This window comes from Gordionus sp. m RMFG-2023, chromosome 3, assembly GCF_954871325.1.
Source record: "Gordionus sp. m RMFG-2023 chromosome 3, tfGorSpeb1-WG-v2, whole genome shotgun sequence".
Taxonomy (NCBI): Eukaryota; Metazoa; Nematomorpha; class Gordioida; order Chordodea; family Parachordodidae; genus Gordionus; species Gordionus sp. m RMFG-2023.
In genome coordinates, this window is record NC_088777.1 from 2,338,616 (window position 1) to 2,357,473 (window position 18,858).

The 18,858-nt window shown below is 31.6% G+C and overlaps 1 protein-coding gene across 1 annotated transcript in view; it reads left to right on the forward strand.

The window, feature by feature from the left end:
• The first annotated feature begins 133 nt into the window (after positions 1–133).
• LOC135925978 (oxysterol-binding protein-related protein 9-like) overlaps positions 134–18,858 on the forward strand; it is an 18,845-nt gene continuing 120 nt past the window's right edge. Inside the window, exons 1-15 of the mRNA XM_065461597.1 lie at positions 134–277; positions 3,710–3,760; positions 7,317–7,395; positions 8,699–8,812; positions 9,481–9,584; positions 10,046–10,156; positions 10,841–10,921; positions 11,625–11,675; positions 11,800–11,902; positions 13,358–13,670; positions 14,162–14,274; positions 15,424–15,486; positions 16,234–16,396; positions 17,874–18,123; positions 18,408–18,495. Of these exons, the coding sequence (XP_065317669.1) occupies positions 158–277; positions 3,710–3,760; positions 7,317–7,395; positions 8,699–8,812; positions 9,481–9,584; positions 10,046–10,156; positions 10,841–10,921; positions 11,625–11,675; positions 11,800–11,902; positions 13,358–13,670; positions 14,162–14,274; positions 15,424–15,486; positions 16,234–16,396; positions 17,874–18,123; positions 18,408–18,495 (1,804 nt within the window). The 5' untranslated portion in view covers positions 134–157. The remainder of the gene's footprint in view (positions 278–3,709; positions 3,761–7,316; positions 7,396–8,698; positions 8,813–9,480; positions 9,585–10,045; positions 10,157–10,840; positions 10,922–11,624; positions 11,676–11,799; positions 11,903–13,357; positions 13,671–14,161; positions 14,275–15,423; positions 15,487–16,233; positions 16,397–17,873; positions 18,124–18,407; positions 18,496–18,858) is intronic.

Below are 18,858 nucleotides of genomic sequence, written 5' to 3' on the forward strand. Positions count from 1 at the left end.
ATAATTCACATCATCTATTTTTCACTTTAAAACAAATAAATTAAAGTTAAATCAAATTTATTTTTGATATATGAGATATAAACTAATTTACTAGAGGAATGATAAGTGCTCAAATTTAAATGCACATCTGACGATAAAAAAAATAGCTAATTTTATCATGACGCAAAACAATGTATATCTAGAAGGACCATTAAGCAAATGGACTAATTTAGTTAATGGGTGGCAATATAGATGGTTTGTATTAAATTATCAATCAGGAATGTTGACCTATTATACAGTATAGTATACTAATATACCTTATATTTACCCTTTTTTATGTGATTTTTATCTAAGCTACCCTTGGCCTTTCCATCTAATTGAGTTAATAAATTGGGGGTAATAAGACAGAAACTCATCCACTTTTTTTAAGGACTGTACTTATCTTCGCACAAAGGGTGCCTGCGTGACAATAGGAAAGTATAAACAAATCTTTAACCAATTAAGTAAAGTTTTTATTTATAGAGGGAGTAATAACTATTTGATTTTATGTTAAATTGATAATGTGATATAATAATATTTTAAAACTTAGAGGGAATATAAAATATTTTTATAATATAGTGTTATTTAAATGATAAATAATTTAATAAGTTGTTTGATTTGAAAAGAAATGTAAATAAAGTCATGATTAATTAAAAATATATTAAATAAATATATCTCTAAACATGCAAATATTTTTCTTTTATTTGATGAATAGTTATAATTATTACTACACTAGCCATTTTTATTGTATTATAATTTAGATTTGCATATTAAATGATTAAAAAAAGGAATACAAAATTCCAATTATATTTTATTGTATAATCAAATTGATGATTTTGTATATGGCATTCAAAATCTTTTAATAAGTTTCTTGTGACAAAAAAAAATGAGTAGTACCTAATGTAACTAGAGATCTACAATGCTTAGCAGGTTACCAATCAATCTATTTTTTTATTTGGGCCAAACTAGGCAAGAAAATTCATGGACTGGGCTTGCAAAATGTAGAGTTGCCCAACATGCTTAATAGAGAATTAGTATAGAAAAAATATTATTCTAAAGTTTAATTTTGATTAAAGGACTTGCTACTATGATCATTCATTCATAAATACAATTTCCGTTTCCCACTTCCTATTATAAGAAATTCATGAACTCAAATTCTTATCATTAATAGTTATTTTTCCATATAATACATTTCTGTATTTTAAGGCCTAACCAGGCATGGCACCTTAGTAAAAATTGGAGCATGCCAGGTGAAAAATGGGCCAAGATTTGGCTTGAAACTTTTTGTCATTTGCAAGACCTCGACAGTTAAATGGGGTACTTTGGGTACAATTGCAATTGCATCTTGGAATTTCAAGATCAATATTACAATTGTTGTGAAAAGAGGAATTAATTATTTTCCCATTTTCATATTCACAATCATGATTTAATTATATATCAATTATACTAGGGGCTGCTCAGATGTCACAATTTCATACCAAATTCACGTTTTTTTTTAATCAAAATAATCTCACCTTTTCTCACGAATTTTTTTATAAAAAAAAACAAAGTTTGTTAAAAGTCCAACCCCAACCAATTTAGGCATTGCCCTTAACATAAGCACTTTATTAAATAACATAAATTTACAACTACTATCTAAATATGCCTTATCTATATATATATATTCTCTTCTCTTGTATATATATATATATATGTTAGCTTCAATGCGCTTTCGGTATGTGTTATATTTACAACTGTAAATTACATTTAAATTTGCATTTGTCCCCAGTTATATATATATATATAACTGTTTTTTTTTAAATTTTAATCGATTCATATGAATTTTTTTCCCCCTTAATAATATAATTATTGACCAATTCTAAATCTGATCTGCGGATCTCTGGGAGAGAAAATAAAATTAACTTTATTTATGGAAAAATATCGATTAATAAGCGATTTAAAATGTTTTATATGTCATGTTAAAAAAAATTATAAATAATAATTAACAATTCTTATTCACGACTATTGATTTTTTTTTATTAGCTAATTTTCTTCCGCTAAAAAACAACGGTCATTTCCCACCCACCCCACTCCCCTTCCTTAGCTCTCTGATATAGTTAACTTTCAAGCATGCCGTTCAAAAATGATACTCTTTATTACCATTTCTCTTATTTTTTTATTAGGCTCAAATTCCTTAATTTCTAAGAGAATTCTGGTTAATCCTTGCTCAGAAATTATCTTGGAATCAACCAAATTTTTTTGATAATGAGTATCCCCAGTGAAATATTCAACCCTAAGTGGGAAGAATATAGTTACGAAATTTCCCCATTCCTATCCGTTTTAACCCATCTTTGCCGCGTTTTTAATTTAAGTCGAAAACTAACTATCAGCTTAGCCTCGAATATTTCTTCGAATAAAATGGTTAAAAGTCGCACTCACACCCCATTGTTTTACCGAATTATTCGTTGATATAAATTTTATGGCATAACGTGTAAGGCTTAATAATATCGAGGTTAATTACGATCGCAGATTGTCGGGCATTGGTAATCGATTAAAATTTAATAAGTATCCGCTATTGTATGGAATAAAAGTATCTGCCGATACTTTATACTAAGCGATAACCACGAGTTATGAGCACAACTCCGCCCATTTTTAACTATCGTGTAAGTAAAAAGCAGATACAAGATACATATATATGGCAGTTCCGAATAAAAATTATTTGTTCCACTAGGATGGTCGCATTTTAATGTAAATATGTTAGCCTCGATGTGTTTATTTTTTCAACTTTAAAATCATTTTTTTTTGCGCGCGTTTTTTTATTTTTAAATTTTTAAAAAAATATCGGATTTTACCGGAAATATACCGATCTTATGAATTTTAGGAAAATTTTTGTCGTTAACCTTTGAGTCATATAATAATTTATATTTTTTTAAATAAAATCTAATGAAAAAAAAAACTAATATATTATTATTATTATATTTAGTTAAAAAGTTCTTAGAAAAATTGTCCGAAACTTGTAGGATAGGTTTTCCAAACATGATAGAAAACATTTCCGGTTAGAATCAAAAAATTTAAATTTAAAAAAAAAACGCGCTAAAAAATTAAATAACGCATTGTCAAAATAAATATTGGCGCCACATTTCTTCGCGAGAATTTTAAAATGTGACAATTTTTTTGCAAATTTGAATGGTATCATATTTAAAAATTTAAGCCCGACCCGGCCCGGCCGGAACCGAATTTGTTTTTAAAAAAATATATTACGGCCCCTAACCGAAATTAATTTTTTAGAAAAAAATGGACCCCGATTTACACGACTCTTAGTATATTATCGAAAACGCGAAATTTTTCGTAAAAAAATGTCGATTTTCGAAAAATTAAACCGCTTATAATTTCGTAATAATAGCACTCCTAGAGGATAGATAACGACAAATGTATTAATCCGCCTTAATTTTTTTTTAATTAAATCAAATAAATAAATTAAAAAAGAATAGCGGTCATCTTTGAACGGAGCCGGAAATTCGCCAAAAAAAAACCCTCACACAAAAAAAATAATAATGTTGACGAATTGGGCAACTGTCTAATTTGGGCAGAAATGAGTGTACCTTAATTATTTATATAAAAAAACCGGTCAGTATCCGGTTATTTTTAAAACTCGGTAACGATTCCGGATTTTAGATTTGATAACATATCTAATAATTTTATTTATTTTAAGTCAAGGGATAAAATGAAGAAAGGCTCAAGACGGGGATGCGTGTACCTACAAGTTTACAAAAATATGATATATAGTTAATGTTATTTACTGTTTTTTTTTAAAAAACAATAAAATGCATACATTCATTAAGTCAGCTGTTGTAGACCTGTTAGGGGTGTTGGCAGCCCAAAGCCAGGTATACCCAAAGCCAGAATATTTTTTTTATTGGATTGGAAAATATGGATTTTTTTTTTCGAATAAAAAGGGGAGGGGGGGGAGTTGTTTGGATACAGAATAATAGTTCTTAATAAAATTAAATGGAAATGATGTATTATATTCTAACTCCAGTTTTAAAAGAGTATAAACAAAACGAAATTTTAATATCATGGTATTTTATTTAAATTAAGTACTGAAAAACGGTTAAATATATATAATATCCAGAGTTGTTAAAGGATCTAGATCCTGTATCTAGATATAAAAATGTGGTATCTGTATCCAGATAGATTTTTGATTAAATAATCTGTATCTAGATATTATTTTAGACGTTGTATCTGTATCTTGATCCATTTAAAAGTATCTTTTAATAACTCTGATAATATCCTTGAATTTAAAAATAAATTAAGAAAGCACTTCCCACATTCAATACAGATTTTATAGTGAATTTATCAGGGACCCGGAGTGAACCGTTAAACCATTATAAACCGTTATAAATATCCGTAACCGAACCGATATAATTATCTTTTGAAGGAGTAGTTGTAAAAAACGGTTAAACCGGTTCGAAGCGGTTCGGTTTTTATATTTTGGGAATGGAAATAATTCGAATATCCAAAATTATATAAACTTGCTCTTATAGTACTGGCGGTTCCCGCAACACGAGTTTCTGTAGAAAGGGCTTTTTCGGGGCTAAAATTTGTGTCATCGTCACAACGAACAAAAAGGAATTTATATATATTAGAAAATATATTAACTTATACGTTCAAATGATATATTTAAAAATGAGTTATCGTGAATCTTATATATTTTTTTTATATATATAATTCATAGATGCTTACAATAAAAATAAATTAGACGATGGTGTTGCTTCAATGAAAACGAAATTTCTAACAGTAATGAACCTTTACAATTAGCTGAACCGAACTAAAATATTTCTCAACTTCAAATTTATATTTCTTCTTTATTTAATAATTTTATCATTCAATTCATAATTTTTTCATTAAATATCAATTAAAATAATGAATCCAATAAATTTTCTTTCTTTTCACAATAATTAAAATTAATCCCTCAATTTTCACAATAATTTTTTCTAATGGCGAAATCAATTTTTTCTTACTTTTAAAAATATATCCCTCCGCGATAAATACAATAAAATAATATAAAATATATCAATATTTTTAATCAATAATATTATTGATTGACAGTAGGTATAATTTTAAACATGATAACTATATATTGTAATTACTAAATACAACATGTCTGCCCCTAAAAAGGCCAAAGACATGTAATAATACAAAAAATATATATATTAATTTACGTAAATTTATCATCATCTTTCAACATAATATTTTCTTCTAACTCCATATCTTTTACTCCTTTGGTAATCTGCATACCATTATTCATTTCTATCTTTTCATTAAATTTCGTAGTCTTGACCACTTGCGATTTCACCCTCATAGCTTTAGAGTTGTAAGCTTGTAGTCCTCCAGAATACGAATATTTTACACTATTCAATGCGTTAGGATTTAATTTTGTCAACGGTTTTAGTTTAGCTTGTACTGCACTTGTATAATGTACGGGCGGCCAAACTCTTTGATTATGGAACTTCTCTCTAGATTCCATCTCATTTATTTTGTTATAGTTTCGGTACGTAACCTCCGACGGTACCTTATTATTTTTTTCACAAAAATAGCTTGAGGTTGGAACTTCCTCTGTATCACTTGGATAATCTTTGCATTCTTGATTCATCAACACATGAGTCGGAATTTGACAATCCTTGATCTGATGTCCAAAACTCTGACATCTGAAACAGCGTTTGAAGATATCGGATTTAGGTCTTTTTATTCCTAATTTTTTTTTATTATTATTTTCACATAAATGATCTGTTCTGGTGTGTCTATTTTATAATTCATCACGATATATATATTTCTATATATTTTTTTTTTACTTTTAAATAAATACTCTAATTTATTTTATTATTTTTTAAAAAATTTTAATTTTGAAATTATCAAAAATAATTTATGAATTTTCTCTTTTAGAATAAAATTACTACTTATTAAGACACAAGTGATAAATATCAAAAGTTATTTAAAATCATTGGATCATGATAAAGAGAAGATTATCACTTATTCGTTTAAAAGAAAAGAGGATAAAATTAAATAACATGTTTGATTTTTTTTTCTTTTAGGGAAAGAAAAGTGAAGAGTAATATTTTTTTTGTAAAAGAAAATAACATGAGTGTTGTTTTTAGTGAAAATTGTTTTTATTTTAATTTGAATTACATAGGGGTAATTTGCAAATTATTATATATTTAAAAAGAGAAAAATTATTAAAAAAATAATTAATAAGTAGTAATTTTATTCTAAAGGAGAAATTTCATAAATTATTTTTGATAATTTCAAAGTTAAAATTTTTTTAAAAAATAAAATAAATTAGAGTATTTATTTAAAAAAAAAAAATATATAGAAATATATATATCGTGATGAATTATAAAATAGACACACCAGAACAGATCATTTATGTGAAAATAATAATAAAAAAAAATTAGGAATAAAAAGACCTAAATCCGATATCTTCAAACGCTGTTTCAGATGTCAGAGTTTTGGACATCAGATCAAGGATTGTCAAATTCCGACTCATGTGTTGATGAATCAAGAATGCAAAGATTATCCAAGTGATACAGAGGAAGTTCCAACCTCAAGCTATTTTTGTGAAAAAAATAATAAGGTACCGTCGGAGGTTACGTACCGAAACTATAACAAAATAAATGAGATGGAATCTAGAGAGAAGTTCCATAATCAAAGAGTTTGGCCGCCCGTACATTATACAAGTGCAGTACAAGCTAAACTAAAACCGTTGACAAAATTAAATCCTAACGCATTGAATAGTGTAAAATATTCGTATTCTGGAGGACTACAAGCTTACAACTCTAAAGCTATGAAGGTGAAATCGCAAGTGGTCAAGACTACGAAATTAATGAAAAGATAGAAATGAATCCAAATTCGAATCATCATATCATATCTATTCGTGCATAAAGAGTATCATATGATATGAATCCTTCATAATATTTCAACATTGAGCGCAACCAGCACATATATTTTTTTTAAAAGTGGTCATTCGTTATTCAACCATTCTCCCGGTTACTCTATTTAGCGGAAATTTTGATAACAAAAAAACTTAATCGAAAACCGATTTTTCTAAAAGAGGTCCGAACCCGCCCCGAGTCCATATTACCCCGGGTTTGATGGGCCGTCCATAAATCGTTATCTGTTCGGTCCGTGGTCCCAAACTGCCCCACCAAACAATTTTAATATTTTTGAACCCCTGGTTCGGGTTCACGACCCTGATTGCGATACACTTTTTTATTTTACGAAATATATCGAAATTTACCATCAAAATAAATAATCGCTGTCAGAAGGCTATGATAGGCATCGACGACGAAGACGATAGCGGTTTCAGCATTACGAGCGATTCAAAGCAATTCCATTTCCAAGGTTTTAACCATAATTCTTACCTCATCTTTTTGAATATGTCATCAGGAATTTTACATTTTTATCCCCACTGTATAAAATAATGGCTCATTCCAATGACCGCAGTGTCAAGGCTAGATGGACGATTCATCCATTTAAATGTGTATTAATGTAAATTAGCAAGTGGTAGGCCATTTTGGTTCAAGGCAAATAACCTATTATGCATAATAAAAAAAAATAGCTTCTATTCAACGACGTTCCAATGTGCGTTTTAATGAATGCATCATCATTTTTTAGTAACCGCTATGTTAATTACTTACTTTGAAGTCATTCAAATTTACCCCTGATCCCGATGAAAGAATTTTAAAGATGATCACGTGTCAGTCATAGTTTTTTTCAACCCATATTACATTCAAAGATTTTACCGATATATAACTCTTTAGCCAAAACCGATATCCGAACCGAACACCAAATACCACACGGTTCGGTCGAATACCGATTTAAAAATAATAAAATTTTACCAAAATTGTTATTTTTTTAATTAAAGTTATCCGGTCTCACGGATTTCGCGAACGGTTGAGTATGGGAGGGATCAACTACGGTCGATGTTTCGGGCATTTGGGGTCGGGGGCAAGGGGGCCCAGTCTCGGCTTGGCCTCGATCATAATTTCTAATTATACGGTCGATGTTTTCGGGCGTTTAATCGACAAAGGAGACACAGTTTCAGCCTGGCATCGGTCACGAGGACTGGGTTGAATTTATACTCTAAAAAACGCTCGAAAACGGAATGAGGTATTTAGTATTCACGATGAAAAGTTTTAATTGCAATCACTTACGCGATTAGCCTTTAGTTCTTGCTTTTCTAATTTATTTATCCTGATATGAAGATGAACTATTTGTCATATACATATATATATATATATACGATTGTAGACTAAAATTGGCCATTGCGGGTTTGGGCTTATCTATAGGTCACCTAATTAAACGGTCCACAGAAATAGATTCCTTACAGTTTGCGCGACTTTTGAAGGAAGGTCATTCCGAGATATATCAACACGGTACCTTTTGTGTTTGTTAAGATTTTAGTAGATTCTTTGCTTATGACTAAGTCCATGCCGATCGGACTCCCCTTTGCCTCCGAGCATCGACCCTTATTCCAAAACCTCTCACGCCCAATAGTTCGCGGAGTCCCATTCCCCTGGCACAAACATATACAAAGATGCATTGTCACTCTCAAAGTATCTGTTTACATTGAAAGTATCGGCCGATACTTTCATGATGACCTCTTTATTATTCCTATAATATTGATATGTTAAATATATTTTAGCACGGGATTCTCAAGATCGGGAGAAATGGGTCAGGGCGCTCGAATACGCCATATTTAATCAGAGAAATAAAGCGATGGCTTCCAGCGCCAATCTGCCCGCTACGACCGCGGAACGTATGGATTATGTATCAAATAGAAAATTTTTAAAGAAAATATATTTTCTTTTCCCTAATTTTTTTTTTCCACGATGAGTTTTTTTTTAAAATCTATTCCAACCATGTGTTAAGGTAGAGTGGGAGAAGCAATGACATATAATAATTCCCAGACTGACGCCGCATTCGTAATAGTGCATTTTTAAGCGTCGTTGAGTGCAAATCAGCTGGACGACACGCCATTTTGTTTACCAATATAGTGGTTATAACTACTATTAAAATTGGTAATTTGCTTCTCCTTGTTAATCTCGATGATCTGGCAATTATTTTATTAAAAATTTTGCGTACGGACACAGGAAATAAATTGGTCTCTCGTTTTTAAATTTTTATTAATTATAAGGGTAACCAAAATGGCGTCCCCAGCTGTTTTCATTAATCTACACTTTTTCATGAATGCATCGTCAGTCTTGGTATTATCACATGTCATTGGGGAGTAGGGCAGGGGTAGCTCATTAAACCGAACCCTTAAAATGTTAGATAGAAGCATTTAGTTATTTACTAAATAGTTACTTTTAACCACCCCCTGTGGAATTAAAATTGATATCCTTTTTTACACGTGGAAACTTTTTGTCCTCCATTTTATTATCATCGCTCTTTCAATATTTGTTATGTTTTTTTCCGGTTTAACAGCTGAGCATCATTCGGCTCCCGTTTCCCCTCGATTCTATAACTCGCCTATGATGACCAATATTTCGCCGAAATTATCGATGGACCAATTGATTAACGATAAAAATGTAAGCGTCTTGTTCCTTTTATTGGCGGTTTTTTCGGGTTTTATCCGAGTGAGCCAGTTTCCCCCCTCTGATTCCCCCCCCCCTCATTTTTATAACGGTCCTGGGCACCCTAAGCAATATTTATAACCACTATTAATCTTTCCAGTAATATGTTCCACCCCATATTTTGTTTTCAAAATTACCATAAAAAAAGAGTAATTTATGAGATTCTCACAATTTTGGGAGGAGGGGGGGCTTATCATCATTGACGCATTGGCTCACTCTAGCTAAGCGAAATCAGTTCCGTAGCAAAAAAAACAGAATTCCCCCGCCAAAAAAACTCATGAATCTATACCGACGACTAATACTTTTATGTTTTCCTTTTTACCATTTTTATTTTTTTTTTATTTCATTTTTTAGAGTTTTTTATTTACTTTTATATTTCCTTTTTTCTTTTTTTTTTGTTAAAACACAAAAAAAAGTGTTCTTACAAAAATGTCCCCTTCGATAGCTGCTTGAATCAAACGTTCGATTTCGATAGCAAGATAGCCGAGGCCGATGCTTACCTACAAATTCTTATCAATCAGATGAAAGTACGCACTAATAGGGTTTCATCGTAATTATTAAAGGACCACTCTTCCCCTGTTTATTTTCTCACGCCAATCAATTCGGAAATTTATCCCATAATCGTATACACAAAATTAATCTTGATAGCGGGATTGGCTCGGGGAGTTATATGGCCCCTATGGTGGCAAGACCAGACGGGCTCGGCAAGCGCCATTTTCTTCCGGCTCTAATTTTTTTTAATGGCCCACCTTCACCCCTCCAAATCAGGGCTAGGTTTAGTGATAATATGTTTTTAAATAAACGAAGATTGATGTTCGAATCCGCTGGCTTTATTTATTTTTCTTTTTACCGCGATCACATGTTATCGGCGGTCCGGTCAAGACTGTACCATGCTACCCATTTAGGTGGGGTATGAAGGTCGACGATAACACGATTTTATTATTTTATTTTCGTTATAAACTATAAGATAAAGTTATTTGGTACTGGTGTTGGTATAGACATATCAGGGTTTCCCATTTGACCAATCAAATTTATTCATATATAACTCCTATTCTGGGCGGCCGACCGCCAAACTAAATTTAAAATTAAAAATGAGATAAATGGCACCTGCCATGTCGACAAAAATGACTCGAAAATCAACCATATTGGATTTTTTCAAAAATTGAAATTTATATATTTTTTGTAACACCATCCCCGTCCCATTTATGAAGGCTCTAGAAAGCAAATCCAACCTCATGAACGAGGAAGATGAGATGCGAAAAAAGTACCTGGAGATCAAGATTTCTACCAACGTAATTTCCGGTTCCGTCTAAATTTTTTTTTATCGCGAATGAATTTTAGAGCGGAGATTTATATCGCGCGAATCAAATTTAGCGAATTTTTTATAGCGATCCTTAGGGTATACGCATAATAGCGAAAACATTTGATACCGTAGTCATTATTTCTTAACCAAAAAAGGCTAAGACAATATAGCGAAAACTATTTCCCGCGACATATACCCCGAAAATATTATCGCGAGTTGAATAGAGCGAAGGTACCACCCTGTCTTCGCCGTAAAAAGATTTGCACAGAATTTTGTCTATTATCTTAGCCCTAAAATTCATTAGCGACAAACGACATTTGAGGTTTTAAAATTTTTTAGGGAGTGTTTTGCAATAAAATCTTAGCTGGATCGACCTGATAGGGCACAAAATATCCCCCTAACATGTAATATTTGCGTGTTTTATTTTTGGTTAGATGTCAACTAATTTTTCAAGCCCGGCCCCGGACCTTCTTGCCCCGAATAACCCGACCCGAAATGAAAATAAAGTCCAACTTAAACGTGTACATTAACTATTGCGTTACTAATTTATTTCCATGAAAATGTAACGCGATATTTTGTCGTAAGTTTAACGGGATATTTAATGATTAACAAATTAATTATATATATATATTTTTTTTTTTGAAAGCTGATATATGAAATTTATTCAACAAATATTATCTACATTATTAAAGGCATTGATAGATTCGGTCAAGCATTCTATAGTCATCTTACAAATAACGCGGGTAATCATTTTTTAAAAAAAAAATTAACAAACATAAGAAAGAAAGATAGAAAGAAAGAAAGAATAAAGTAGAAAATGGAAGTAACAAAAGAAATGAATAAGTGTTTTCTTCTTTTTTTATATAGAACGCCGTATTTCCCTCTAGCGGTATTTATCAATCCACGCTGCCCCCGTTAATAGTGGCTTCAACCTCCAACATCACATGGGGCACCTTGCCGATCGACGGAAGTTAGTATTTTCCCATTTATTTTGATTGACATCTGAAAATCGTATCACATAGTACACCATCCATTGACCGAAATTTAATTATGTATATATATATATATTATATAAATCTATATAAAAATCGAAATTTAAATGTAAATGGGAGGCAATAACATTATTAATAATACCTAGGATGGCATTCACTCATTTAAATGTGCATCAATGCTAATTCAGCCGGTGATGCCATTTTTGGTTTCTTGTATCGAAATTATTAAATATTGAAAATGGCGATCCTTTTCCTTTAAAAAAAGTAACGACTTTACTTTCGTCTACGTTACCTCTTTACTTGTTATGCTAATATGAATATCATAAAAAAAATATGTGCAATAATAACTTACAACACCCCTTCCCTTAGAAATGTCTATTCATTCTGTGCTGCATTTTATTCTAGGCTTGATGATTGTTACACGGCCAGTAAAGAGTAAATACTAATCTTCAAAGCTGACTCTGTACAATATCGCATGAGATGACTAACCCCACAGATTTAACAGCTAATCGTCGTCGGTCTTTTATCTGATCCCAGGCGTCTCTTTCTTCTCTCACATATTCGTTACTGTTGACCAGAGTATCATTGATCATCTCCCCCTTACCTTCGTAAATCTTTTTTTTTCCCTGTTGGCATTTACCCAATTTCTAAATTCGACTTAAGCCGTCTATCTCTCAAATTCTCATTTAGGCATTTTTCTTTTCAATCACAAATTCTCTCGCGTTATTATTTTCTACTTGATTATCAATCCTAACAATTATGTAACGACTCATTGCTCGTTGTACAAAACGCAGATTCATATCCAGGTAACAATCAATCACAAAAACGCAACGCCAACATGAATAGACATTCTGAGGCGAAGGGGGGTTGTTACGAGTTGCGGATTTTTATATTATTTTATTGATAATTATATCAGCATAACTATGAGTTGGTGTTGTTAAACCGCTCGGCTAACAGCTGACTCGATATTTTATCTAGATAAATATTGGCCTTAAGCCCCGAGATCTCTCGTTAATACATGTCTAGAGATCTTCAGGCTTGCCTGGTATTTTTCTGGATTAAATATTGAGTCAGCTGTTTCAAAAAAATTGGCTCAAAATTAGGTGGTATACGAGCGGTAAGACCAGCTATTAGATTTCTTTTTTTTTACTAAGTTTAACAACACTACTGTAAGTATATATAAAGGTTTGATTTTGACGAAACTTATTTTTTTGTGTTGTTGTATTATAAAATTTGAGGTTCTCACTATTCCATTATTCATATTTTTTTTGTTTTTTAATTACTTTCTTTCTTGTTTCCTTTTTTCTCTTCTTTCTTTCTTTTTCTTTCTTTCTTTCTAGGTTCTAATGAATTCTAGCAATGCCTATTATAATTTTTTTTTAAAATTTATATTTATATATACGTTTTTTAAAAAATCCGCATTTTTCTGCCAGACGCACCTTCGTCTCCGTCTATCCCCTTCCGCGATAAATCTAATTCCCCGGACATTCAATCCATAATACCAATCCAGAGACCGGCCTCTGTCCAACACTTGCCACGCGTTCAGGACACCGTATCATCCTTCTCCACCAGCGAAGACGACGACAACACTCAAGACGAGGAGCATCTATATTTCGACGCGGAAGAAGATACGCATATCGCTGAAAACAGCGACCTACGAAAGGATGTGGTCGCGAAAGCTGTAATCTTGACCACTGACTCCATTTCACCACAGGCCCTCGCTGACCAAGCAAGAAAAGGGAGAAGGTTCGTTTTTAAATGGATTGATTGATATTTTTACGAAGCGTACACGCAAAAACCAAGAATGCGCTCCGTAATTAGGGAAAACGATGGAGTCCGACGAAAGATCGAATTAAATTGAGATAAATAACTTGATTATAAATGGGGTTTCCCGCAAATATTTTCCATTTATTTATCTTTTTTTCTGAAAAAGATAAATCACGTGATTATAAAGGATTTTCCCTCAAATTTCCAATTTTATTGGTTTAAATGATTGTGAATTCATTTAAAAAAATATATATAATAACGGTCCGCTAATATTTTTAGCCCGCCAGCCCATAAATCATAACGTAACTTCCCCTTATAATTTTTTTTTTGCTAAGAAACAAAAAATTATAAATAATAAATTTCTTATCCATCAAAATATTTTCTCGAAATTGCCCGGCTGCGCCGAACCGAGATCTCCATCTTGTAATATAGTTATAAAACGGAAAATTATTGTGAACCCTATAATTTAGGCCTTCGACAGAAAATTCTACGATAATGACGCCTGTCAATCAAGTTCCCCCGCCCACTCCAAATTACTCCCCCAATCCAGGTCGCCGCCCCATACCAGCCAAACATTTAAAAGGTACCTTCAAATTATTTCGCAAAAATGTATATTAAATAATTTTTCGTAATGTCTCAAATGTGGTTATGATGATTAACTTTTCATAACATAATTTTTGGGTTATTATCATCATTCAGAAAATCAATTTTAAAAATCGGAATAATGATATAGGAGGACAAGACAGGCCTTCCATATTGGCATGCTCTCATTTTGGGCAGGTCTGTGCTGATCCAACTATGCTAAATAAATTTTTTAAGGTTTGATCCACCGATCCTGTTTGAGCATTCAAATATTTTTTTTAGAAATTTTAACCTTGGGAACCTATTTTTGGCTAGAATCATAATCGGCCCGTTTTTTATAAATCGACCCCTCAATTCGAGTTTTTTGTGCGCACTATCATAGTGGTAGCTATAAAAATGTGACCAATAGGAGACTTTAATTTGTAATTCTAAACACATAAACAACCATCAAAACAAATATGGTTTTTTTTTTGTTAAAATATATAATACGATTGATATCAAATGTAAAATCTACGTTTACAAATTCATTTTTATCAAAAGTTTATGCACATTACCCGTGCGAAATTTATACCATCGGCGCGACTAGTGTCGTTAAACGGCACGATTTGAGCCCATTTTATAAAAACTGCCCACTCTATATTATAGCCAGAGCAATGTTTTCTAAGCTTCTATACGCAAGCCCGAAGATTTTGCTCATAGAAGGAAGCAAAGGTCGTCTAGACATATATTTTATCGAAAGCTCTAGGCTTGGGCAATATTTTTTTGGTTAAAATTTTGAGTTTAGCCCTTTAACAACACTAGGTAAATTCGTTTTGCATTATTTAAGTGCCAACAAAAATTATGGCATAAATCGTGTAAAAAATGTAAATACATCTTTAATAATACATCAAAATCAAACAAGGTATAAGTTAATGAATATAATTTTTCATATCAAATTTATAAAAACTTTATATTATAAAATCAAAATATTTATTCGCTTATTTTTCGTGATTAGATAATCTTAATGATATTATTATTTATATTATCGGACCCGGGCAGGGTTTCGAATAATTGATTTATCGGACCCGGGTAGTGTTTCGAATAATTGATTTTGTAACCCGGTTTTATGAGTGTCCTCCTATGATTATTCTTTATAATTATTTATTTTTAGATCACGCGGTCGACGAAATCAAAGATCGCGATACCTTGTTTCAGGATTCGTCGGAAGAAGAGCGTAAAATTAATTATTTATACGGGACACGAGATAAATAACCCTAAAAAGTGGATGGAAATGTGTTAAGAAATGTCATTAGATAGGTAATGTTACCATACGGCCCCGGCCCAAAGGACAAAACCTGGACCGGACTTGACGGTTTAAAAAGGGGTGATTTTAAAGGATCGATGTGCGCGGATTGCCGCATTGTTAGCCGATACCAATATACTAACACGGATTGGCGGTTATCGAATACGGATACTTAAAATCGGTGGAAATTTTTTTTGAAGTATCCGCGCATACCAATCGATATTTAAGCGAATAGACTCTATCCCGACCTCACTCTGAACCTAAAAAAAATACTAGTCCATTATTTTTCACTAAAAAGTTAATGAGGAAGGAAAGTGAACTATTCGTGAAAACATATGAATAATTTTTATTATATCTTTTATAATTAATTTATTAATTTCGTCAGTTTATATTATCTTTTACAAAATCAATATAAATATTACCAATTAATCGTAATATACATTTAACACATTTATTTGAAATAACAATCAATCCTATTCCCTATTTTCCCTTTATATTTTTAAGGTTTGATCGATTCTAATTACAGAAAGAAAGAATGAATGAAAGAAAGAAAGAAAGAAAGAAAGAAAATAGTAAAATGAGTATACGAACCATAATAAAAGAAACTATTATGTTCATGCTTAAATATTTTTCGTATTTATTTATCTCGATTATTTATTTATTTTTTAAATAATAAAGTGGAAGATATCTCGAACTACGGCGGCATGGTGAAACATCTGGTTTCCCAGGTGAGGATCGGCATGGATCTCACCAAAGTGACCCTGCCCACCTTTATACTGGAACGCAGATCGTTGCTGGAAATGTTTGCCGACTTCTTCGCGCATTCAACTCTGTTTTCCAAGTAAAATGTCTAATTAAGATATATAAATTAATTTTAGATAAAAAATAATTTTACTGCATCCCAGATTATCATTTACTTTACCCTTTATCATGTTCGAAGGGTGACACAAACATCTAAATTGCCAGATGTTGTGTCTATCAGAGGGACACTCCGCCACATAAAACTTACATATTTCCTAATATTTGTACTCGCGCTAGCCCACCTTTTGTGAACCTTATGGCCTCCCCCTTAATTTAACTGATCTTTAAAATTTTTCTTTTCCTCTAAAGCGCTGGTATCAAAACCAGGAAATTCTAAAGCTAAAACCTATTAAATGATTATATTTAATATTCTTATATATTTATACCTGGAATCGATGAATGATCCAATAACCATTAATGCTTTTTTTTTATTGTCAGCATATTCTTGGTTCCATATTATCACGTCTTGTTCAATAATTTCAGCAAATCTTTACGTAATATCACCATTCCATTGGCTAAAAATAATATTATTGTATCATTTAATTTAATATAATTATTCTTACTCTTTTTGGGGAGAAATGCTTTATCCATTCTTTATCGCTATCAAAATTTAGAAACGTTTCACAGCAAAAAAAACGCAAATATGCGCAATTTAAACGAATGCGTTATTTGCGTTTTAAAACTCTATTAATCAATAAAGCTAAATGACTTAATAAATTTTTTTTTGCGATAAATAATGTAAAGATAAAGGAAACAAAGAACGATAAGTTATATTTTAAACATAGACTTTATGTCATTTAATGCACGATAGATTACTCGAAATTTACAGTTTTATGATAACTTGTTTTCACAATTTAAATCAATTTGTTCAGTTTTTAAATGTCATATTTTCGTATTTTTTTTGCTAGATTTTACGAAATGTAGTTGGGTTTTGGGTGTCAAATAAAATTTCTAATTTAAATTTAAAAAAAAAAAAAAATTGTAAAAATAATTAACTTGCGAAAATAATTTTATAAAAAAACGGTGAAAATTAATTTAAAAACTTTGAAAATAATATAAACAATTTTAAAAAAACTATTAAAATCATATTTTAAAGAAACAAAGAACCGTAGATATAACAATTTGTTTCCTATTATAAAGTGTTTAGGCATCAAACAAATTACAAATTTTACATACACATCATCATTTAAAAAGTAAATTTAATCGGTCTTACCGTGATTTCGGATTAGGTCCGAAAAACCGGACTGAACCGAACCGTTAATGTACATTAAGTGTTTCCTTAAAAAACATATTTTTTTTGGTTTTACCGTATAATAAATATAAAATAGTGGAATTTTTTTTATAATTAAAAATTTGTAGCTTTTAACAATTATTATCTGTTTGGGATTTATTCGAGAAATCATGCTATTTTGTGACCTTTCTGAGCCCGGATTTCCCTACCGGGGTTGCAAGGTCTGTGATATAATATATTTTATTTGAAGTATATGATCTATGCTTTTTTTCAAATTCTCCTTCAGCGTAACGGATAAGGAAACCCCGAAGGAACGCATGACGGAAATGGTCAAGTATTACTTGAGTTCCTTCCACGCCGGACGGAAATCCGCCGTGGCTAAGAAGCCCTTCAATCCCGTGCTCGGGGAAGTGTTCACTTGCTTCTGGGTCAACGCGACGGAAGATGACCGCGTCGATATCGAATCTACTCCTCACCCTACAGCCCGCGAGGAAAATAAGCGCGTTGACGTTAAAAAAGATGCCGCCATCGACAAAGTTTTTTTTTATTAATTTGAACTTCCGAAATTTTATTATCGTTTGATAAATTGGTTGTTGTATTTTTCTTTTGAAAGAAAGAAAGAAAAATTGATAGATAGATTGGTTGATAGATTGATTGATTGAAAGATAGATAGAAAAAGGTAGAAAGAATAAATACTATACTTATTCATGTGTTGATTCATAGCGCTTTCATTAAATTTTTGTGTGTAAACTTTCGTTACAAAAAAAATAAGAAATCTATATTTTTTTTTGTTCAACCACGCCTATCAATTTTTGACAAGACATTGTTAGACGAAGGCCCCGCCTTTTGGTGCGATAATGTCAACGATTTGACATTCGTAGCCGAACAGGTGTCTCATCACCCACCGAGTAAATATTTCGTTTATTTGTTTCATAAATAAATAATAATTGGGAATCTGTATGTTATTTAAAAAGAAAAGAATTAGGGAAAGTTTCAAAATTTTTAGGTATTTAATTACACAATAAAACGAACCCCAAAATCAGGGTTAAAAATTTTAAATTTTTATTGGAAATTTTGATAACAGGAACTTAATCCAAACCGATTTCCTAATGAGGGGTCCGAACCTGCCCCAGTTTCATATTTGCCCCGGGTCTAATGAGCTGTCCTTAAATTGGTCTCTGTTTGTTCTGGGGTTTCAAAATGCCCAACCAGACAATTCTAAATTTTCTGAACCCGGGATCGGGTTCACATCCCTGCCCAAAATCATCCCT